The sequence below is a fragment of the Heptranchias perlo genome, chromosome 5 (genome assembly GCF_035084215.1).
Source record: "Heptranchias perlo isolate sHepPer1 chromosome 5, sHepPer1.hap1, whole genome shotgun sequence".
NCBI lineage: Eukaryota > Metazoa > Chordata > Chondrichthyes > Hexanchiformes > Hexanchidae > Heptranchias > Heptranchias perlo.
Window position 1 is genome coordinate 67,526,890 of NC_090329.1, and position 25,033 is coordinate 67,551,922.

At 42.8% G+C, this 25,033-nt stretch overlaps 1 protein-coding gene across 4 annotated transcripts in view; it reads right to left on the bottom strand.

The window, feature by feature from the left end:
• Window positions 1–25,033, bottom strand: part of LOC137321832 (A-kinase anchor protein 7) — a 187,267-nt gene that overhangs the window by 39,735 nt on the left and 122,499 nt on the right. The window contains exon 8 of one of the 4 annotated variants that reach the window (XM_067984543.1): window positions 17,603–20,038. The exons of 1 other annotated variant lie outside the window; for it this stretch is intronic. In XM_067984543.1, the coding sequence (XP_067840644.1) occupies window positions 19,878–20,038 (161 nt within the window). In that variant the 3' untranslated portion in view covers window positions 17,603–19,877. Of the gene's footprint in view, window positions 1–17,602; window positions 20,039–20,532; window positions 20,864–22,046; window positions 23,500–25,033 lie in introns of those variants that run through there. 2 more of the 4 variants (XM_067984542.1, XM_067984545.1) reach the window with 2 other exon arrangements.

Consider the following 25,033-nt stretch of genomic DNA (forward strand, 5'->3'; position numbering starts at 1 on the left):
CCTTTGACAGAATATCCCACACGTACATGATGGACGTGCTCTCCAAAATGGGGTTTGGGGAGGGAATCCGCAATTGGATCCAACTGCTCTACACAAACATCAGTAGCGCAGTTTCAATCAACGGGTGGGAATCAGAAAGCTTTCCGATCAAATCTGGAGTCAGGCAGGGCTGTCCTCTCTCCTCCGTCTTGTTCGTGTGTTGCATCGAACCCTTTGCCGAGTCCATCAGGAGGGATGCGGGCATAAGAGGGGTGACGATCCCAGGCAGCGGAGGCACTCAGGTCAAGGCCTCCCTGTACATGGATGACGTCGCCGTCTTTTGCTCGGATCAGCTGTCGGTCCGCAGATTGATGAGCATCTGCGACCAGTTCGAACTGGCCTCGGGGGCCAGGGTAAATCGTAGCAAGAGCGAGGCCATGTTCTTTGGGAACTGGACCGACCGATCCTTTGTCCCCTTCACCGTCAGGTCGGATTACCTGAAGGTGCTGGGGATCTGGTTCGGGGGGGCCGGGGCGTGCACCAAAAACTGGGAGGAGCGTATCTCCAAGGTTAAGCAGAAACTGGGACTGTGGGATCAACGATCCCTCTCGATCGTGGGCAAGAACCTGGTCATCAGGTGCGAGGTGCTCTCGGTGTTGCTGTACGTGGCGCAGGTCTGGCCCATTCCTCGCTCCTGCGCCGCGACAGTCACCCGAGCCATCTTCCACTTTGTCTGGAGATCAAAAATGGACCGTGTCCGCAGGGTCACGATGTACAAATCTCCAGAGAAAGGGGGGAAAGGCGTGCCCAACGTGGCCCTCATCCTGATGGCCACCTTTGTGTGCGGCTGCATCAAGCTGTGCATAGACCCTCAGTACGCAAACACAAAGTGTCACTACGTGCTGAGGTTCTACCTGTCCCCGGTGTTGAGAAGGATGGGCCTGGCCACGCTGCCACGGAACGTTCCGTCCAGTTGGACCATTCCGCCCCACCTGTCCTTCGTGGAAAGGTTTGTGCAGGAAAACACCTTTGACCACAAGGCGATCAGCAAGTGGTCCGCACGTAACGTCCTCGAGACCCTGCGGGAAAAGGAGATGGTGGATCCTGTCGGTTGGTTCCCCGAGCAGACTGTCAATGTCATTTGGCAGAACGCCTCATCGCCAGAGCTTTCAAACAAGCACCAAGACCTAGCTTGGCTGGTGGTGAGAAGGGCCCTTCCCGTCAGATCCTTCATGCACTCCCGGGCTCTCAGCGCCACCGCGCGCTGTCCCAGAGGAGGCTGCGGTGGAGACGAGACCGTCACCCATCTCCTTATGGAATGTGCCTTTGCAAAGAAGGTCTGGAGAGAGATGCAGTGGTATCTGTCCGGGTTCGTCCCGAGCAGTTCCGTAACACAGGTTTCTGTGCTCTACGGGCTGTTCCCGGGGACGCACACTGAGACGGACATCGGCTGCTGCTGGAAGACCATCAACTCGGTGAAAGACGCCCTTTGGTCTGCCCGAAACTTGCTGGTCTTCCAGCACAAGGAGCTGTCCTCGACCGAGTGTTGCAGACTGGCACATTCCAAGGTCCAGGACTACGTGCTGAGGGACGCACTGAGGATGGGTGCGGCCGCCGCAAAGGCCCTGTGGGGAAAGGCAACCGTTTAGAGCCTTCCCGCCATTGTAAACCGAGGGGCTGCAATCAGGGAAAAACCCCCTCGGGCAGAATGTAAAATTCAAATTGCTGTAATGTACCTGTAATGAATCTGAAATGGACCAGAAATGAATCTGTAAGCAATAATCTGTGTTGAGTATGATGCAATGAGACACCCTAGAGTGTCATGAACTGTAATTATGTCCAATGTGTTCATTGTACTGCACTTAACGTAACCTGCAAATTGTATAATCTGTATTGTGTACGTTTGGAAAGTGATATGACAACTGTATTGTATGTACTGCTGCAAATTTTATGAATAAAGTATATTTTTTGAAAAAAAAAAAAAAAATTTTTATAGTGAATTGTCATATAAGCATGCCCTAGAAACCTATTCCTTTTAGCGATAGCTTGCCGGCATTGGTCATGAACATTTAGAGAGTGATGTACTAAAACACCCAGATCTCTTTCTTTCACCGCTGGCTGTAATTCTTTTCCCTGTACGGTGTGTGTATGTTTAGCATTTGCCCTGCCCACGAGCATAACACTGCACTTTTCTAAGTTAAACATCATTTGCCAAACACGGGCCTAATCCCCCAGCACATCTATATCTGCTTGTAGTATTCCTCCGAAAGCTTGTGAATTTAAAATAAAATTGCTGGACTATAACTTGGTGTTGTAAAATTGTTTACAATTGTCAACCCAGTCCATCACCGGCATCTCCACATCATGTAGTAGTTGAGCATCCTCTACAGTCCTAGCTCTCACGCTTATCTTGGTATCGTCCAGAAACTTGCCAAGATAGAGCTCAAATTGTATCTAATTGTGCTTTCAGCATCCTTTGTCATCCTAGAGCCTTGACATTTAATACATCCTCAACATCGGCCATAGCGTCTGTGTGTCTATCTGCACCATTTAAAATTGCTGACATGCTAAGCTTCTAAGAAATATCTGCAACTACTGAATTTTGTATTTGGTTGCAGGATGTGTGTGTGTATATCTTGGTGTCTCTGTCTAATAGCTGTTAGAAAATGTTAACATTCAAATTTTATCAACAAATCATAGGTGATACTAATCAGAGCCTTGCTGTTTGTCTGAGAGGGGTTCAAAATGCAACTCAATTCTTCTTTGTTTTGGGAATAGAGAAAAAGAACTGAAATTCAGATGAGAACGGAAAGTGTGTGTTTGTCTCTCTCTCTCCTAGGTTGACATGCTTGCTGAAGTAAAAATAGAACAGTTCATATTTAAAAGTTTAGCTGAAAACCCGTTTATATTCACTGCTCAATTTTTATTCAAATCATTTTCAAAAATACACATTGAAATACTGTTAAATGCAGGGAGAATTTGATTTTTTCACTGAGGAAAAAACATATACCTAGAATTTCCCCGGCAGGGGATTGGCAAAGCCCCCAGAGAACTAATGTAAATAGCTATAAACACCCATTGATACTGTTTCTCTGGGGGTTCTGCTGATCTCCCACTGAAGTTATAGCAGGAGATTGGGAGAACCCTGTAGAAATTCATGGCCATAGAATATTTATAATTTGACATAAACTAACACTATAGCAACTGTGTAACCAGTATAGTCTGTCATTTTTGAAGCCTCTGTCTGTTTCTGTTTCTCACACATAGAAAGCCTGTGTTTTTAAAAAACACTCAATTTGAATTTTACCTGAATAAAGCTTTTGAAATGTGTCCGCTAGCTTTTGTTAAAATCATTCCAAACAAAAAATCCAAGTGGATACTATTGGAAGCTAAAGACAAATGTTGGAGAAGTTGGGGTGACTAAATGTTACTGATACATCCTGAGAAACCGCATGCTAAAAAAGCTCAGACTGCAGGATTTGCCTTCAGGTAACAGTCATAGCTTTGGGCAAAAATATCAAGTCCAAGCATATTTTTTGAATTTTAAAGTTTTGTTTAAACCCTTATTTCAGACATTAGAAATTTCAATTACTGAGGAAAATAATTGAAGCTGAAAAATTTCAGAAAAAAATTTGAACAATTTGTGGAAACCTAGTGGTTAGGTTGCATAATCAAAGGGCAATATACTCTCATGATAAAGTAGTAGCAATTGTGTGTCACACAGTGTGATACTGTTAACATTGAAAGTACTCATCACAGCGCCACCTAAAGGAGTAACAAGTACTGCAGATATGAGTTTTCAATTAAATGCATGCTCAAGCAACAAATTTAATATATAAAATAGGTTATATGGATATAATTTTTGTGGTATTTCCACTGATCGTTCACTGTAACTTCAGAGGAAATGCCATACTATTACACCTTTTCTCCAGGGTTTCAGCTGAAGTAATGGCAGACGAAATTCCAGGTGTATATTTTTAATGAATTTTTAATTGTAATTTTATCAAGGAATAGTTCATCTTTTATTCATAGTGCATATAAATATGTGGAATATAAACACTATAGATTTATATAAAAGAGAATCTGAAAAACAGAATCTGAATATATAATACTCGGCCATTCATTTCTTTTACTGTAGATTTTTCTTTACAGATTCAAGATTTCCCTAAAGGTCACCTTCCTATAAAATGAAGACCACTAATCATTTGCCCTGTGCTATCTTGGCTGCAAACAAGATTCTGTCCCTGGTGATATATAGCAGTGTTATTAATTGACAGAGAAGCAATAATTTCCTTGGACTTGGAAAGCTAGTTTCAAAAAAGTAATATTAAGTCTTCAATGTAAGATAGACAGAAGCTTTAAGAAGATGACAATTATGACACAGAGGCACAATGATGCATACACAGCAACAATTATTGTTCCATCCTTGCTTCTGTTCTTATAATACTGTAAGCAAATCCATATTGTAGCAAAACACTATGAAATATAGTCGGAGATTCAGTTTTCTCTCCAGTAATTTACACTTAGGGAGTATTTTATGGCATTGCAATAAGAAAGGACAGTTTTACAAAATTAGAGGTCACAGAATTTTCTACCAGAGCGGCAATCATTCTCCAAGGGCTGATTCTGTTTTTTAACTTAAGGATTATCTCATCATGTATTCAATATTTTCTGTAGCCTGAAGCAGTTTGATTTCTGTAATAAACAACTCTGAAACTGCTAAATAATTTCTCTGTTAGCTTTAAAACTAAAATGTGACAAACAAAATAAAGATAATGCAATAAATAAGAAATACTATTGCTTCAACAAATTCATTACACTCCTGGACCTGCTACACATACTTTACAAGTATGAAACAATATTTCAGATAGCCTCTGATCTGTATTTTAGTGAATTTGTATTTGTTGGTCATATTTTTAATCAAGTAATCTAATTTGGCACCTATTCAGATTTTGAACCAACATCATTTGTTGCTGTAAATTATGACAATATTTTCCAAATACTTCTGAACTTCTATTGTTTATTTATAGATTAGGTTTACTGCTTTACTTTGAATTATTTTTTTAAATTTTTTTTATTCGTTCATGGGATGTGGGCATCGCTGGCAAGGCCGGCATTTATTGCCCATCCCTAATTGCCCTCGAGAAGGTGGTGGTGAGCCGCCTTCTTGAACTGCTGCAGTCCATGTGGTGATGGTTCTCCCACAGTGCTGTTAGGAAGGGAGTTCCAGGATTTTGACCCAGCGACGATGAAGGAACGGCGATATATTTCCAAGTCGGGATGGTGTGTGACTTGGAGGGGAACGTGCAGGTGGTGTTGTTCCCATGCGCCTGCTGCTCTTGTCCTTCTAGGTGGTAGAGGTCGCGGGTTTGGGAGGTGCTGTCGAAGAAGCCTTGGCGAGTTGCTGCAGTGCATCCTGTGGATGGTGCACACTGCAGCCACAGTGCGCCGGTGGTGAAGGGAGTGAATGTTTAGGGTGGTGGATGGGGTGCCAATCAAGCGGGCTGCTTTATCTTGGATGGTGTCGAGCTTCTTGAGTGTTGTTGGAGCTGCACTCATCCAGGCAAGTGGAGAGTATTCCATCACACTCCTGACTTGTGCCTTGTAGATGGTGGAAAGGCTTTGGGGAGTCAGGAGGTGAGTCACTCGCTGCAGAATACCCAGCCTCTGACCTGCTCTCGTAGCCACAGTATTTATATGGCTGGTCCAGTTAAGTTTCTGGTCAATGGTGACCCCCAGGATGTTGATGGTGGGGGATTCGGCGATGGTAATGCCGTTGAATGTCATGGGGAGGTGGTTAGACTCTCTCTTGTTGGAGATGGTCATTGCCTGGCACTTATCTGGCGCGAATGTTACTTGCCACTTATGAGCCCAAGCCTGGATGTTGTCCAGGTCTTGCTGCATGCAGGCTCGGACTGCTTCATTATCTGAGGGGTTGCGAATGGAACTGAACACTGTGCAGTCATCAGCGAACATCCCCATTTCTGACCTTATGATGGAGGGAAGGTCATTGATGAAGCAGCTGAAGATGGTTGGGCCTAGGACACTGCCCTGAGGAACTCCTGCAGCAATGCCCTGGGGCTGAGATGATTGGCCTCCAACAACCACTACCATCTTCCTTTGTGCTAGGTATCACTCCAGCCACTGGAGAGTTTTCCCTCTGATTCCCATTGACTTCAATTTTACTAGGGCTCCTTGGTGCCACACTCGGTCAAATGCTGCCTTGATGTCAAGGGCAGTCACTCTCACCTCACCTCTGGAATTCAGCTCTTTTGTCCATGTTTGGACCAAGGCTGTAATGAGGTCTGAAGCCGAGTGGTCCTGGCGGAACCCAAACTGAGCATCGGTGAGCAGGTTATTGGTGAGTAAGTGCCGCTTGATAGCACTGTCGACGACACCTTCCATCACTTTGCTGATGATTGAGAGTAGACTGATGGGGCGGTAATTGGCCGGATTGGATTTGTCCTGCTTTTTGTGGACAGGACATACCTGGGCAATTTTCCACAGATGCCAGTGTTGTAGCTGTACTGGAACAGCTTCGCTAGAGGCGCAGCTAGTTCTGGAGCACAAGTCTTCAGCACTACAGCTGGGATGTTGTCGGGGCCCATAGCCTTTGCTGTATCCAGTGCACTCAGCCGTTTCTTGATATCACGTGGAGTGAATCGAATTGGCCGAAGACTGGCTTCCGTGATGGTGGGGATATCGGGAGGAGGCTGAAATGGATCATCCACTCGGCACTTCTGGCTGAAGATGGTTGCAAACGCTTCAGCCTTGTCTTTTGCACTCACGTGCTGGACTCCGCCATCATTGAGATTGGGGATGTTTGCAGGGCCTCCTCCTCCCGTTAGTTGTTTAATTGTCCACCACCATTCACGACTGGATGTGGCAGGACTGCAGAGCTTTGATCTGATCCGTTGGTTGTGGAATCGCTTAGCTCTGTCTATAGCATGTTGCTTCCGCTGTTTAGCATGCATGTAGTCCTGAGTTGTAGCTTCACCAGGTTGGCACCTCATTTTTAGGTACGCCTGGTGCTGCTCCTGGCATGCTCTTCTACACTCCTCATTGAACCAGGGTTGATCCCCTGGCTTGTTGGTAATGGTAGAGTGAGGAATATGCCGGGCCATGAGGTTACAGATTGTGCTGGAATACAATTCTGCTGCTGCTGATGGCCCACAGCGCCTCATGGATGCCCAGTTTTGAGCTGCTAGATCTGTTCTGAATCTATCCCATTTAGCACGGTGGTAGTGCCACACGACACGTTGGATGGTGTCCTCAGTGCGAAGACGGGACTTCATCTCCACGAGGACTGTGCGGTGGTCACTCCTACCAATACTGTCATGGACAGATGCATTTGCGACAGGTAGATTGGTGAGGACGAGGTCAAGTAAGTTTTTCCCTCGTGTTGGTTCACTCACCACCTGCCGCAGGCCCAGTCTAGCAGCTATGTCCTTCAGGACTGGGCCAGCTCGGTCAGTAGTGGTGCTACCGAGCCACTCTTGGTGATGGACATTGAAGTCCCCCACCCAGAGTACATTTTGTGCCCTTGCTACCCTCAGTGCTTCCTCCAAGTGGTGCTCAACATGGAGGAGGACTGATTCATCAGCTGAGGGAGGACGGTAGGTGGTAATCAGCAGGAGGTTTCCTTGCCCATGTTTGACCTGATGCCATGAGATTTCATGGGGTCCAGAGTCAATGTTGAGGACTCCCAGGGCCACTCCCTCCTGACTGTATATCACTGTACCGCCACCTCTGGTGGGTCTGTCCTGCTGGTGGGACAGGACATACCCAGGGATGGTGATGGAAGAGTCTGGGACGTTGGCTGAAAGATATGATTCTGTGAGTATGGTTATGTCAGGCTGTTGCTTGACTAGTCTGTGGGACAGCTCTCCCAATTTTGGCACAAGTCCCCAGATGTTAGTAAGGAGGACCTTGCAGGGTCGACTGGGCTTGGTGTTTTGCCGTTGTCGTGTCCGGTGCCTAGTGGTCCGATGCCGGGTGGTCCGTCCGGTTTTATTCTTATTATGACTTTTCGTAGCGAGATTTTACAACTGAGTGGCTTGCTAGGCCATTTCAGAGGGCAATTAAGAATCAACCACATTGCTAATATGTGCTTTTACTCAAGCGAAATAGTAGCTGTTAAACTGAGAGCATCCTGGCAGAGAATTTGATTCAGAAACATTGGTTCAATTTAAGAAACAAAATCAAAAATACCAGAAATATACACCAGGCCAGTCAGCATCTGTGAAGAGAAAGGACAGGTAAATATTTAAGATATAACTCTTTGGCAGAACTGAAAACTGAAAGATATGCAAGTTTCTTAGAAGGTTGGAAAAAAGAAGAAATGGGAGAAACAACAGAGTCCATGAGAAGGTTAGTTTAATGCCTTTCTTAAACAGAGAAAGAAAAAAATTAAGAGAAAATGAAAGAAAGAGCAAAAGAACGAAAGACTTGCATTTATATAGCGCCGTTCATGAACTCAGAATGTCCCAAAGCGCTTTACAGCCAATGAAGTACTTTTGAAGTATAGTCACTATCAGAATGTAGGAAACGCAGTAGCCAATTTGCGCACAGCAAAGTCCCACAGACTGCAATGTGATAATGACCAGATAATCTGCAGACAATGAGGGATGAACATCTTGATTGATGCTTGTGGAATCAACCCCAAATCTCTCTTGTTTACAGGATTTTCCACCATTGATTTTTTTTACATTTCTTTCATAACAAATGATGGGAGCAAAAAGTTTATGGATTTGTTCAAGATAAAGGAAATCTAAGTTTTTCTCCAGATATTTTAAGCCAAAATCACTCTTTCACCTGCCACACTGCCAGCCAATCAGCATCTGTGGAAAAGATAGGCGATCAATATTTTGGCGATGTACCTGTTTTCAGAACTGAAGAATAAGAGATGATCAGAAAAAAGGGAGGATATATATAAAATAAAAAAGCAAACACAGAGAGGAGATATCAGTGTAATCATGCAACAGATCATCTCAGTCAAGTAATAGAAGTATTGAAGAAATATAAGACATTAAGGAAACAAAGGATGTGTGACTAGTTAAGGAAGTGAGAGGTCTGAGAAAAATATGAGAAAATGGGAAATGTGGAAAACCTGGAAGTCAGGTATGAAGTTTAAACAGGCTTGAAAATGAGGACATAGCCAAAAATGAGGATATAACCAAAGTCTGAAGTTAGTTACTCATTTTTAGCACTGGGAAGGGTGAAGCAACAGGCTGGTAGCACTGGGAAGGCAGTATGGTCTATTAATACCAGAGAGGGGGTTCCTGATGACTGGTAGTTTTGGGAAGAGGGTGCTGAAGTCTGGAAACACTATGAGGGGTTCCTGAGAATTGTGAAGAGTCCTACGTCTGTTAGCATTGAGCTGGGGGCAGGAGTTTGACAATTTTGAAGGCGGGGACCAGGGTATGGCAGCATTAGCAAAGGGGACAGTCACAGGAGAACGTGACAGAACTCAATCTCAGCCATCAGGTTTTTAAGCCAATTTACAGCACAAAATTTGTTGTTCTGTACTTGCTGACTGCATGGCAGCCTAACTGCTGAGGACAGGCCAGGGACGGGTCAGGATGGCATGGCATGGCAAGTCTGGGCTGGGAATGCGCTTGGTGGGGCTGATGTTTGAGAGTGATGTGTCAGATCACACTATTTCTTTCTCATTATCTCTCTCTCACACACTCCAGCCAGAAAACCTCAAAAACTTATCTGAGAAACAATGTTTTACTGAGTGTTCATTTGACTGAAAAGAAAAAGATTCTTAACATGCTAATGTGAAAATTAAGATGGGAGGACCTTTCAACTAAGTAAATACATACATTCATTGTTTGGCTTTAAGCATAAATACCATAAAAGATTTTTCTCTGTCTGGCTTTCTCTGAATGGAAATTTAAGCAGTTGAATTAGGCAGTGAAAATAGTTGAAATATAAACATCAACTGGAGAAAAAAATTCAAACCTTGTTCTCCAGCATGTTTTGGAATAACTTGGTAAAAAGAAAGTTAGAAATCCTGTCACAGGACAAACAACAGTGAGAAAATCCGGCTACTGCATGATGAGAAATTTGAGTGAATGCCAATGAATAGGTTTGCAGGGCAGCTGGAAGAAATTTGCTTGAAATTATCATCCAATCAGCCACAAGAAGTTTGTAGCATAAATTTATACATGAATAAATTTAATTATGATTAAATTTGATACATAAATATTGCTGGAATTGTATGATGATATGCTATTTGCAACCGTATAGATTATTGATCGTTTCGTTGTCCTGCAACATGCTTCAATGTCTAAATTGTGTTTATTGAATTAGCAAAAATAAGAGCCAGTCCATGATACACTCTCAGGCTCCAATTTAAACCAGATTTCCACTGTGATTTTGTAAAGGAATATGTTTTTCTCCCAATTTTTCATGTTTCCTCTTCTTTAGCTTCATTCTGAAGGAGTAAGGGAGAACAGAAAACCTTTTCACAGCCTTTTACCATATTGATCACAAAAACAAAAAGCTAGGAGGTCCACAAGACCAGAGATAATCAAATAAGTCTAAAGTGAGCAAAAAAGTTGGTGCAAGAAAAGGATCTCATTTTATACTAATTTTTTTGTTCACTTTAACAATCAGAGGATAATATATGCAAAGAATGTGATTCATCCTGTTATGCTCCATGTCTATTATAATTCTCCAAAACAAATGCATATAATATTTATTTATATTGGTTGTGGATACAATCTGAAACTGATTATGGGCTCTGCAAGTACAAATTGAAAACCATGCAGTACATATATTTGAGCAATCTGTTATTTCAGATTGTTCAGCACCAATTTTTAAACTTAAACCTGCTTCTGATGGCTGATATGCCATGACAAGTGGCTTGCTAAGTGAGCAGGCGGTTGGTAACTAAGAGCAACAGAGATATGGAGCTCGATTTTCAGAGGTCCGAGCCGGCGGGTTCGTGGCGGGGGGGGCTCCAAAAATTGGGGATTCCCGGGGCGGGTCCGGAGCCCAGCTCCAACCCGCCCACTTTTGGGTTCCCCAGTGACGCGCTTAGATGCGCGCGCAGCCTCCGCATGCGGGACTACTGTCGGCAATTAAAGCCGGCGGGATCCCACTTAAACCAATTAAGTAGATACTTCAGGTCGTTTGCAGACCTGATTGACATGATATTTTAGGAGGGTGGGATTTTCATCTAAACTGAGTGTTTCCCGTACTGGGGGAAACACTCCCAGTTGAAACGGACATGTTGCAGCCACCAGCCTATGGGAGCTGAAAAGGTCCATTTGACAGGTAGGGGGGGATGACCCTCAGTCATTGCAGGAGGCCACTCTGTCACTTTGGACAAAGTTTGGCCTCCACCACCTAACACTAAAATTCACCAACTTGGAACCTCAACCCCGGTGTGCAGACACATTTACCTACCTTGCGGACCCCCTCAAACGTACATCTTCCGGATGGGGGCCGCCGTAGCTGCAGTCATGACCTCCTCGGAGGACGAACAGCATCACCAGCTTCACCGACCACGCCATCCACCTCAGACACATGGAGCTCCACAACACAGTGCTCTAACACATCCACCTGCAAAGCAGGAGGGAGGGCAACTGGAGTGTGGGAGAATGCGTAAGTATACTCATTTTGGCTGACCTGGTTAGGTCATTAAAGCGCTTCCTGCACTGGACCCAGGTTCGGGAGGTGTTACTGCTGCTGCTGACCTCCTCTGCCACCTCGAGCCAGACCTTCTTGGTGGCAGAGGCAGGTCACTTCCTCTCGTCCGCTGGGAAAAACATTTCCTTCCTCCTCCTCACCCCATCGAGCAGCACCTGGAGTGAGGAGTCAGAGAGCCTTGGAGCAGCCTTGCCTCTGGCCTGCTCCATGATCCAAAATTGGTTGTTTGCTGCAGGAGGAGCATTGGAGGACTGCCCCTTTAAATAGGGCTCCGCCTGCTGACAGCCTGTGATGCGGCTGCGCAATGTGCCTGCTGCGCAGGTTTAGAACGTGAAACCCGGAAACCAAGGTAAGTGCCTTCAATTAGGCTGTGATCGTGTGCCGAGCACCCCGAATTCACTGGGCACATTACCCACGCACCCAGTCGGCCCCCCCGCTGCCAACACGCCTCCCTCCTAAAATCGACCCCATGGGGTCAATTTTTGGATGGCAGAGCGGGTGTGTTCGTGGCGGGGGGGTTCCTAAAATTGGGGAATCCCGGAGCAGGTCCGGAGCCCGGCTCCGTTCCGCCCACTTCCGGGTACCCCAATGACGCGAAACGGTGCGCGCGCAGCCCCCGCATGCGGGACTCCCATCGGCAATCAAAGCCGGCGGGATCCCACTTAAGATCATTATCTGGGTACTTGAGGTCATTTACAGATCTCATTAGTTGGAGATTTTAGGAGGATTCGGATTTTGGACTTCCCAGAATGCGTTTCCCATGCTGGGGGAAACACTCCCTGTTTAAACAGACGTGTTGCAGCCAGCAGCCAGTGGCAGCTGCAAAGGTCCATTTAACAGGTGCGGGGTAAACCCTCATTCATTGCAGCAGGACACTCTGTTACCTCAGACAAAGTTTTGCCTGCCACAAAGTTGTCTCCACACTCCAAATTATTAAATTATACCCTAAACTCTGCTGTCCAAACACATTTACCTACTTTATGGACCCCCTCACACTCACACTGTCAGGATGGGGCGGGGTTCCATTGCTGCATTCATTACTCCATTGGAGGACGAGCAACATCACCAGCCTCGCCAGGCATGCAGTCCATCTCCGCCACGTGGAGCTACACAACACAGTGCTGCGCAACAGATACCTGCACAAAGTAGTCGTGCAACTACACATACACCCACTGTGGGGTGACCCAATGGGTGGCATCAAGGGTGTTCATGGAGAACCTCATGAAAGGGCCTTATTGCACAAGCCAGTCAAGAATGGCCAAGACGTGGCAGTAGTGGTGACAATATATGTAATGCGAGTTGATCAGAAATCAAATATAAGTAAAAACCATGACAAACCCTCAAGCACCTTGTGCATCCCCTTCATGCTCACGACGCGTTTGCCTTACGCTTCCTACTACACATATGTGATGCATGCCCTGTGGCTGCAGCACAGATAGTGGCAGGTGGGGTGAGGCTGACCGTGAAAGAGATGCATGAGAGGGTGAGTATGAGACAGAGTCATGAGATTGTATGAGGATTGGGTTGAGTGGTGGTGGTGGGATGAGTACTGGCGAGGTGAGTAAGTGCAGGTAAGATGAGGATGAGCTTTGAGTGGGTGTGAGGAGTGATGTGACAGAGTAGTGTTGGCAGTGCAGAAGGAGATGTGGGGTGGGGGCGGTGATGTGGCAGATGGAGTGTAGGGGAATGAGTAAGTGTACTCACTTCGGCTGACCTATTAGGTCATTGAAGCACCTCCTGCACTGTATGCAGGTGCGTGATATATTGGTGGTGCTGGTGACCTCCTCTGCCACCTCAAGCCAGGCCTTCGTGGTGGCAGAGGCAGGCCACTTCCTCCTGTCCGCCGGGGAGAAGGTCTCTGTCCTCCCCCTCCTCCTCACCCCATCCAGTAGGACCTGGAATGAGGCACCATTAAACCTGGGAGCAGCCTTCCCCCTGGGCTGCTCCATGCTGTAATTTTGGCTCTTTTCTGCAGCATCAGTCAGTGGAGGACTGCCCCTTTAAATAGGGCTCCTCCAGCTGACAGACTATGATGCAGGCGCGCAGTCCGCCCGCTGCGCAGCTTTCCAGCACGAAACCCGGAAGCCAAGGTAAGTGGCTTCAATTTACTTACGATCGCGTGGGGAACCCACCGATTTTACTGGGCGGGTTACCCACGCGCCCAGTCAACCCCCCCGCTGGCAACCCGCCTCCCTCCTAATATCGGGCCCATGATGTCAGAGGTACAAAAAGACAGCAAAACTTCAATATAAGCCCTGGCATCACAGTGTTAAAAACATGACTCCAATTATACTGATTGGATCTTCTAAAAAAAATTAGTATCTTTTAGTGATGGATAAGGAAGTGAGCTTGCCACATATGTCATTGTACCATAAGCAGACATGAGAAAAGGGTCAAGGCCACAGGACTGTTCATTAGCTTTAGATGTAGCTAGTTGGAGGAGGGCCTACTGTACAGTTTGTGATTTCTTACTGCTTAGCTCAAAACCAGAGTTGAGCAGGATCGTTCTTTTGGCTTAGAGCCCAAAAAATCCTTTTGATGCCTTGATCTGTGACAACATGTGACCACGCACACTAATAACTTCAAAGATTACAGTCTAGTTATGTGAACATACATTCATTGTCAACTCAAAAGAATTTTTAAAGAAAAATGCAGATCAGTCAGTTTGTTGAAGGTTAATGTTTGGAAGGGTCTATCATACTCTAACTTGTTCTCTTACCTACAAGAAATGTATGAGTGTTAAAATTAGCCTTTTTACAATTTTACCTTCTGACTCTTTATTTTGGCTGTAAAGAGTTTCCCTTTCCCCCCATCCCCAATTTGATAGCCCTTCCCTTTCTGCTCACTTAAGTGTGCGACCTCAGCATCTTGTTTGACTCTGAGCTAAACTATCCTATCAAGCATAGGAACAGCCTAATTTCCAACTCTCATAACATTGTCCACTTTCATCTCCACCTCACCCCACAAGCAGTGAAACGCTCATCCATGCCTTACACATTGCAAGGCAAACTTCTCTAGTGCTCTTCTTCCGAAGCATAACCCTTCATAACTCTAACTTATCTAAAATTCCATTACTCACATCCTATTCCATACTAAGTATCATTCACCTATCACCTTTTGCCTCACTGACCTCAACTGGCTTCCTACCCCTCAGGGAACTGACATCAAAATCCTCCTCCTTGTTACAATTCCCAACATGGCCGTACCTCTGCTGTCTCCTTCAGCCCGACATCTCAGCTTGCAATACTATGAATTCACCCCCTCCATTTGCTCTGCCATTGGTGACAGAGCGTTGATCACAGCCTCGCATGCTGGAATTATCCCCCTAAGCGTAGCCACCTTGTTCCTTCTTTCATTATCTTCAAAAGTCTTCTCAAAACCTAGATTTTTGATCACTTCTCCGGTCATCTTTCCTAATTTTTGTTTGGTGTCCATTCTCGCCTGTGAAGCAACTTGGGATCTTTTACTATGTTAAAGACATTATATAAATTCAAATTGTTTTAGATTCAAGTTATAAGAACATAAGAAATAGGAGCTGGAGTAGGCCAATCGGCCCTTCGAGCCTGCTCCGCCATTTAATAAGATCATGGCTGATCTGATCCTAACCTCAAATCTAAATTTATATCCAATTTCCTGCCCGCTCCCCGTAACCCCTAATTCCCTTTACTTCTAGGAAACTGTCTATTTCTGTTTTAAATTTATTCAATGATGTAGCTTCCACAGCTTCCTGGGGCAGCAAATTCCACAGACCTACCACCCTCTGAGTGAAGAAGTTTCCCCTCATCTCAGTTTTGAAGGAGCAGCCCCTTATTCTAAGATTATGCCCCCTTGTTCTCGTTTCACCCATCCTTGGGAACATCCTCACCGCATCCACCCGATCAAGCCCCTTCACAATCTTATATGTTTCAATAAGATCGCCTCTCATTCTTCTGAACTCCAATGAGTAGAGTCCCAATCTGCTCAACCTCTCCTCATATGTCCGCCCCCTCATCCCCGGGATTAACCGAGTGAACCTTCTTTGTACTGCCTCAAGAGCAAGTATGTCTTTTCTTAAGTATAGACACCAAAACTGTATGCAGTATTCCAGGTGCGGTCTCACCAATACCTTATATAACTGCAGCAATACCTCCCTGTTTTTATATTCTATCCCCCTAGCAATAAACGCCAACATTCCGTTGGCCTTCTTGATCACCTGCTGCACCTGCATACTAACTTTTTGATTTTCTTGCACTAGGACCCCCAGATCCCTTTGTACTGCACTACTTTCCAGTTTCTCGCCATTAAGATAATAACTTGCTCTCTGATTTTTCCTGCCAAAGTGCATAACCTCACATTTTCCAATATTGTATTGCATCTGCCAAATCTCCGCCCACTCACCCAGCCTGTCTATATCCCCTTGCAGGTTTTTTATGTCCTCCTCACTCTCTACTTTCCCTCCCATCTTTGTATCATCTGCAAACTTTGATATGTTACACTCGGTTCCCTCCTCCAAATCGTTAATATAGATTGTAAAGAGTTGGGGACCCAGCACCGACCCCTGCGGAACACCACTGGCTACTGGCTGCCAGTCCGAGAATGAACCATTTATCCCAACTCTCTGCTTCCTGTTAGATAACCAATCCTCCACTCATGCCAGAATATTACCCCCAATCCAGTGATTCTTTATCTTGAGCAATAATCTTTTATGTGGCACCTTGTCGAATGCCTTCTGGAAGTCCAAATACACTACGTCCACTGGTTCCCCTTTATCCACCCTGTACGTTATGTCCTCAAAGAACTCAAGCAAATTTGTCAGACATGACTTCCCCTTCGTAAAGCCATGCTGACTTTGTCCTATTAAATTATGTTTATCCAAATGTTCCGCTACTGTCTCCTTAATAATAGACTCCAAAATTTTACCCACCACAGATGTTAGGCTAACTGGTCTATAATTTCCAGCCTTCTGCCTACTACCCTTTTTAAATAACGGTGTTACATTAGCAGTTTTCCAATCTGCCGGGACCTTTGCCGAGTCCAGACAATTTTGGAAAATTATTACCAAAGCATCCACAAACACTACTGCCACTTCCCTCAAGACCCTGGGATGTAAGCCATCAGGTCCAGGGGATTTATCCGCCTCGAGTCCCAGTAATTTACTGAGTACCAATTCCTTAGTGATTTTAATCGTATTTAGCTCCTCCCCCCCTAGAGCCCCCTGTTTGTCCAGTGTTGGGATATTCTTAGTGTCCTCTACTGTAAAGGCTGAAACAAAATATTTGGTCAGCATTTTTGCCATCTCCATGTTTCCCACCATTAATTTCCCGGTCTCATCCTCTAAGGGACCTACGTTTGCCTTAGCCACCCTTTTTCTTTTTATATAACTATAGAATCTCTTGCTATCTGTTTTTATATTTTTTGCTAATTTATTTTCATAATCTATCTTCCCTTTCTTAATCAATCCTTTAGTTACTTTTTGCTGTCTTTTGAAGACTTCCCAATCTTCTATCCTCCCACTAAGTTTGGCTACCATATATGTCCTAGTTTTTAGTCGGATACTATCCTTAATTTCTTTACTTAGCCACGGATGGCTGTCATTTCTTTTACACCCTTTTTTCCTCAGTGGAATATATATTTTTTGAAAGTTGTGAAATAACTCCTTAAATGAACACCACTGCTCATGTACCATCTTACCCTTTAATCTATTTTCCCAGTCCACTTTGATCAATTCCGCTCTCAGACAACTCTCTTATGCAATCAGACAACTGGGTTTTTATTCCAATTATTTGATTGGGTATGCAATTCAAAACCAGTTAAGTCACAGGATTTTCACATATCCTCAACTGGCAGCAAATACAAACTATGAAGTTGTTGTTTATCTGTTGAACTGTTTTAGCAGTAGGCCAACCGAGTCCTACAAACCACTTCCTATTACTCTAAACAGGAATCCATTATTTCTTTAAACACACAACAGCTTATTTCTGACTTGTTTTCTAACAGTGAAAATTTAATTTTGAACAACAAAGTTATGCAAGTTTGGAACAATTTATAAATAGCACAAAAGGAAAATGATATTATAAGATAATATGAGAGTCAACATATTATTTACAATGTGAGAGTACAGAAAAGCAAAGCAAAAATAATGCACAGCAGAATGAAGCAACAAATTGTCATCTAAATATCAAATGTCTGTGTTGAGGTTTGGAGGGGTCTCAATCCTATAAGCATACTGAAACATTTTCTATATAATAACCAATCACACAGTTAAATATCAACTCATAATTTTAAAACAAGTTAAACAATTATTATTTTGCATATCCTGTTTAGAAATGATTCAGCCACACTTGGTGATAATCCAGTAAATTTTATGCAAACCAAATGATAAATACAATATAATAATTTGTATTTTAAAACCATTTACAATCATACTTAAAAACCATTAGGTGACATCAACAATTACAACACAAACCTATAATAACATTTAAAAATTAATCTTACTATATGAATCCGACCACCGATGCTTTCTTTCTTTATTTCTGGATTTAAATCACTTTGTTGAAAATATATATCTAACATGTAAAATTTGTCTTTATTCAGTGATATAATTTGAGAAAACCATGCTATGTGCTCAACAATGACTAAGCCATAAAAAGAATGAAAAGTAAGATCCTCACTTCAATATTATTTGAATTATGATGTTTTTGACACAGTTTTTTAAAAAAACCTCTTCATAGCTATGAAAATCAGTCATATGCATTTGATTCAAGTAGGTGTTTGTTTAGTGCCTCTCCCAAAATGCTCAGCTAGCTTACCTAGACCAGTTTTTATGCATTCACAGCTGTCTAGGAATCCATAAATCAGCTGATTTATGCATTTACCTCAGGGTCTTTAGATCATTATTCCCTCGGCTTAAGCAAATTGACTCTAAAGTGATAGTAGAAAAGAGCTTGACATGAAAGTAAATGAATAATGAATCATAGTGCTTTGACCATATTGCTAAATCATATTTCTGCCATTCGGAGTTATTTACTGCTCTCATAAATAAATATTTATGACTCTTCCATAAGGCTCTGACTATGAAACAGATAGTCAATACATTACTGCCTCTTGGAAATGAAACTGGGGTTCACTGGAGTCCATCGGAACACAAGTGTCTCAAGATTTCAAACAGCAGTTTAATCCAACCCTACATACCTATTTTCTTTTTAAATGTCAGCATAATAATTTGGCTAACGGCAGTCTTGGAGTAGACCAATCAACATTTATAACTGTTTAACATCAATATTCAAAACTGCAGCACATATGAAATATAAAATTATATTAGCTAAGAATAATTATGAAATAGATATTAACAAAGGATAAACTGAGCTGCAACTAAAATGAACTCTTTCTGGTATAGGAAGTAATATGAACGTTCAAATGTTGCCATTTAATACATGAAAACCTAGAATTCCAGTTTGACTATTAACATCTCAGAGAGTGACTCTCAATATCCTTTTTGGTATTTGCATGGTCTGATAGGCCTGCAGTGCCGTACATGTGTCCTAAACTGTAAGAACAGCTGTTAAGCTAGTTAGGTGAATATCTACTGACTGTTGGGCAAATACAGATGAGGCAAATAATGCATTTCATGCAGACTCAAGTGCCAAAAAGCATTTGTAACTCATTGCTGAAAATTGAATAGACTGCGCACCAGTGCAGCTTGCCAAGACAGATCATATATAATGAGTTAAAGATTTTAGATCTATTGAAATAATCAGGATCCATACTAATGTGGCTATGCAAACTAGTCTGAATCAAATGCAAATGAAATGATACTTTTCAGAATAGCTTCCTTTCCAAATAACTTAATTTGTTTAGGTCACACAAACAAAATGTTAAATTTCTCGGGTAATCTCTCACTGACAGCAGACAATTAATTTGTGGCTGTTCACTAATGGGAATTGAAATATTCAAGTTAATAATGTTTGCAAAAATAAAAGCAGTATATTTATATCTATATATTTATATCTATATATTATATAAATGTATTGAAGGTGGATTAGGAGCTACAATATTACACGTTGAATGAATGTCAATAAAGCAATACTGAACTTTAAACTTTCCAGTTGAAGTAGCTGACATGCAAAATAATGATTATGTAAGAAATTTGTTTAATTTTAAGTGACCTTATTCCTCATTTCCTCTGAGGTTTTATTACTGTATCTTTTTTTTCCATTTTATAAGCCATAAGAACCAATGTTGACAGAACCTCCAGCTTATCACTGCTTCAGTGCAGTACTTTTTACGGCCATTTCCCTCTGTATTCTGATTTGTGTCCCTGGATGCGACAATAGTTCTTTTATCTGATTAAGTTTGCACAGTACTGTAATGGTTTCTTTCTGCAGAGCATTCCTAATTACGTCTGAATCACGCTTTTTCCCTGAAGAAAAAAAGATAAAAATGTGTTTCATTTAACAAAAACTAATTTAATTCTACTATTCATGTTTCAAATTAAAAAATGTAAAAGAAATGTAGACTGTGTCACTAGCACAACCATCATTATAAATACTTGTAGTATCCACGTGCACAAGCCGATTCAGCTTACATATAACTTAATTTTGTGAAATGAATAAATCTGCATAGTCTGTTGCAAGAGCTCAAACAGTTTTACATACGGACTATCTTCAATCATTTTAGATTTATTCTGTTCTATTGTGTTTCACTACCTTTGCTGCTACAATTAAAAAAAATAGCAGTTGCACAAATTAAATCAGTGAAATTGGTGCCATGAAGAAGAATCAAATCAACATTTTCAGATACTTGAGCCTCTTTCGTCATATTTGAGGTCCAAACACAAGCATTTAGTAGAAGGCCACGCTTCCCTTCAGTAGTTGCGTTGGAGAACCTTGGAAGAATAAATTGTGATGGTCTTGATTATTTCCATTTCAATTTAATTTTTTCCCCAGCTTTTTCATCCTTGGTACATTGAACGTTCGAGACATTGATCATGTGTACTCATAAAAATACTTTCTGCACACACTAAACACATGTTTTAAAATGTAACATTTTCATTTCTTGTTGACATTGTCTGGATCAGTGTCAAGAAATGTTACTAAGGTGATTTTCTGCCCATTTGTGTTCTGTTTTGCTTTAGGTTGTGTTTCCTCTAGGTACTGCTGCACAGCCTTAATCACAGCGGTCTCCACTAGACGTTTACTCAGACTGACCAGTTCCTCCTCAGCAGGTTCACTCCCATTCTTTTCTCCTACACACCACAATAAACAAAACAGGTCAGGTATCACCTTTGGAGCAGAACACACCAAATCATTACCTTATTCAGCAACAATAACTTGCATTTATATTACACCTTTAAAGTGCAAAAACATCCCAAGGTGCTTCACAGAACCATAATATCATTTCATATTTGTGACCAAGTTTACATAATCAACTTCTCTGTTGAAGCATTAATACAATATTTCACATTCTTTTTCCATGTGAATTATATTTAGGGACTGAAAGGTGTATTCACTTTTTGAGAAGTTTTCTATCTCTACAAAACAGTGTTACACTTTTTAAAAAATGTTCAGAGTTGGTGGTGAGGGATGTTGGTGGTGAGGGATGTTGGTGGTGAGGGATGTTGGTGGTGAGGGATGAAACTCTTCTTATTTCATCATCATCAAGCAATCCCAGGTCAGGAACAGCATGTCTCAGCCCCAACCTTAGAGGAACACCCACTACTGCAATACAGCAGTCTATATGATTAAGATTATAGTTTTGAGCTGTAGGCCCATGCCCCAGTAAGAACTGAACTGAGGTTGTCCAAATTCATTTCATATAAGAGCCTTACAGTCAACAAATAGAGACCTCATCCCATTAGTCAGGGATGGGTTTAAACCTTGGTCCCAGAGGGGAAAGACCACTGTACCATTCAGTTTTCTAATATTCTGATCCTTATCAAACAGTATGCAGCAGATTTGTCTTCAACTTAGATGACTAGTCTCATACTCTAATGCTGTACAAGTCTTATTCAGTAGTAAGTTGGAGATTGAGATCATCAGCATAAGTTTGCACCAAGTCTTTACTCTGCTCACGTCTAGGATGCTGTATGTCTTTTATTTTAGCAAACATGATCACATGGACTGTTCTTCACACCCTGCAACGAGCAGGTTGGCAGAAATTGATCTCTCATTTTTCTGTGTTCTTTACAAATTTTGGATACACCCCTCATGAAGAACAGACTGGTAGTTAACCTGTTCTTCAAAGTGCTTTCTCAAAAATATTATTAAGGACATTATATAGTAAAAGAGAGAGCTCCATTGATATAAAAAAACATTATTTCATTATTGATTGTAATCTTCAAATTTGGTGCAAATTTAAAAATCATCTAAAAATATAAAATCACAAAAAAATGTTTTGTTAAAATGTTTTTTATTTTTGGTTACACAGAACATGGAAGTTCAATGGAATTGAATGCAGAATTACTGTACAAGAATTGGATCACACTCTTAATCCCAGGAGATAAAAACAAGATTGTTACTTCCCAGAATGTGACCAGAATACTACACAGCTTTCACTTTAATTAGAGTGGTACAGACATTAAAAGGGATTAAGAAGTGGAACAAAGTTTTCCAAATGTAGTGGCCTCAGCCAAATGAGAACAACATTTTTTTTTATTCGTTCATGGGATGTGGGCGTCGCTGGCGAGGCCAGCATTTATTGCCCATCCCTAATTGCCCTTGAGAAGGTGGTGGTGAGCCGCCTTCTTGAACCGCTGCAGTCCGTGTGGTGACGGTCCTCCCACAGTGCTGTTAGGAAGGGAGTTCCAGGATTTTGACCCAGCGACGATGAAGGAACGGCGATATATTTCCAAGTCAGGATGGTGTGTGACTTGGAGGGGAACGTGCAGGTAGTGTTGTTCCCATGTGCCTGCTGCTCTTGTCCTTCTAGGTGGTAGAGGTCACGGGTTTGGGAGGTGCTGTCGAAGAAGCCTTGGCGAGTTGCTGCAGTGCATCCTGTGGATGGTACACACTGCAGCCACAGTGCGGGGTGGTGAAGGGAGTTAATGTTTCGGGTGCTGGATGGGGTGCCAATCAAGCGGGCTGCTTTGTCCTGGATGGTGTCGAGCTTCTTGAGTGTTGTTGGAGCTGCACTCATCCAGGCAAGTGGAGAGTATTCCATCACACTCCTGACTTGTGCCTTGTAGATGGTGGAAAGGCTTTGGGGAGTCAGGAGGTGAGTCACTTGCCGCAGAATACCCAGCCTCTGACTTGCTCTTGTAGTCACAGTATTTATATGGCTGGTCCAGTTAAGTTTCTGGTCAATGGTGACCCCCCAGGATGTTGATAGTGGGGGATTCGATGGTAATGCCGTTGAATGTCATGGGGAGGTGGTTAGACTCTCTCTTGTTGGAGATGGTCATTGCCTGGCACTTGTCTGGCGTGAATGTTACTTGCCACTTATGAGCCCAAGCCTGGATGTTGTCCAGGTCTTGCTGCATGCGGGCATGGACTGTTTCATTATCTGAGGGGTTGTGAATGGAACTGAACACTGTGCAATCATCAGCGAACATCACTATTTCTGACCTTATCACGGAACGAAGGTCATTGATGAAGCAGCTGAAGATGGTTGGGCCTAGGACACTGTCCTGAGGAACTTCTGAAGCAGTGTCCTGGGGCTGAGATGATTGGCCTCCAACAACCACTACCATCTTCCTTTGTGCTCGGTATGACTCTCGCCACTGGAGAGTTTTCCCCCTGATTCCCATTGACTTCAATTTTACTAGGGCTTCTTGGTGCCACACTCAGTCAAATGCTGCCTTGATGTCAAGGGCAGTCGTTCTCACCTCACCATGGTTCTTGACAATGCTGTGTTAATCTTCACGGCACAATGCAAAATGTAGTTCTTAAAAGGAATGAGAATGACATACAAGGAAAAGGTAAACCTTTGAAGAACTGGCTGTTCTCAACTTGGGGTGAGATGACTACATTATTCAGTAAATAACATTCTTTGAAAACAGATTAGTTCTTCATGGGAACAGTACTTATCACTCTATACTTACCTCATAATTTGACAACTATACCTGTGGAAGAGGTAAAATAATTTAGTAGTACCACTTCTGAATACAGGAATTTTAGAAGAGAACTATGTCTCAAATGTGTTTATTGAGGATAGTTTTGTCTTCAATAAACCAATCCGAATCAGGAACAATACATCAAAGAGTGTGTGAACAAATTGTAGCAAATATTACATAAGATTAATGGGTACTTGGGAGTAATTACAGGTCAGTAACATATCAAGAAGGTCGGATGATGTCATAAACCACAAAGGCAAAGCTCAGGTATCTCTCATAATGTTCATCTGAACAGCAAGATTAGATTATTTTACATCAGACATATTGTTAATATTAGTCAGTTTGGGGTCAGCTTTGGTGTTTCTGGCAGTTGATAAAAATGGTTATGTCTCCTAACAGGTTTGCAGAGTTTATTATTGAACTGTCCAAAAGAAAATCTTCAGACTGAAAGTACTCCCCTCAACATGGTGTTCCACTATAAAGCTAATTTTACTTTTAGAAGTGCTTTTTGAGTGAAGGCAAAGAATGAAGGAAGGATTTATATAATCGCCTTCCAGGACATCCCAAAAGCTTCACAGCCAATGAAGTACTTTTGAAAGGTAGTCACTGTTTTAATATAGGCAAACATGACAGCCAATTTGCAAACAGCAAAGTCTCAAGAACAAAAATCGGATAAATGACCAGATAATCTGTTTTGGTTGTGTTGGTTGAGCACTAAATGTTGGCCAGAACACTGGAAGAATTCCCCCTGCTCTTCTTCAGATCATGCCATGGGATCTTTTATGTGCACCTGAGAGGGCAGGCAGGACCTTGGTTTAATGTCTCATCTGAAAGACAGCACCTCTGACATACGAACATACGAATTAAGAGGAGGAGTAGGCCATTCGGCCCCTCCAGCCAGCTCTGCCATTTGATAAGATCATGGCGGATCTGATTGTGACCACAACCCTACTTTCCCGTCTACCTACTATAACCTTTGACTCCCTTGTTAATCAGGAATCTATCTAACTCAGTCTTAAAAATATTCAATGACCCTGCCTCCACCGCTCTCTGGGGAAGGGAGTTCCACAGACTCACGACCCTCTGAGAGAAAAAATTTCTCCTCATCTCCGTCTTAAACGGGAGACCCCTTATTTTTAAACTGTAGCTCCGAGTTCTAGTCTCTCCCATAAGGGGAAACATCCTCTCAGCATCTAACCCTTCTAGTCCCCTCAGGATCTTATATGTTTCAATAAGATCACCTCCCATTCTTCTAAACTCCAGTGTATACAGCAGTTTGTCCAACTTGTCCAACCTTCCCTCATAAGATAACCCCCTCATCCCAGGAATCAGTCGAGTGAACGTTCTCTAAACCGCCTCTAAAGC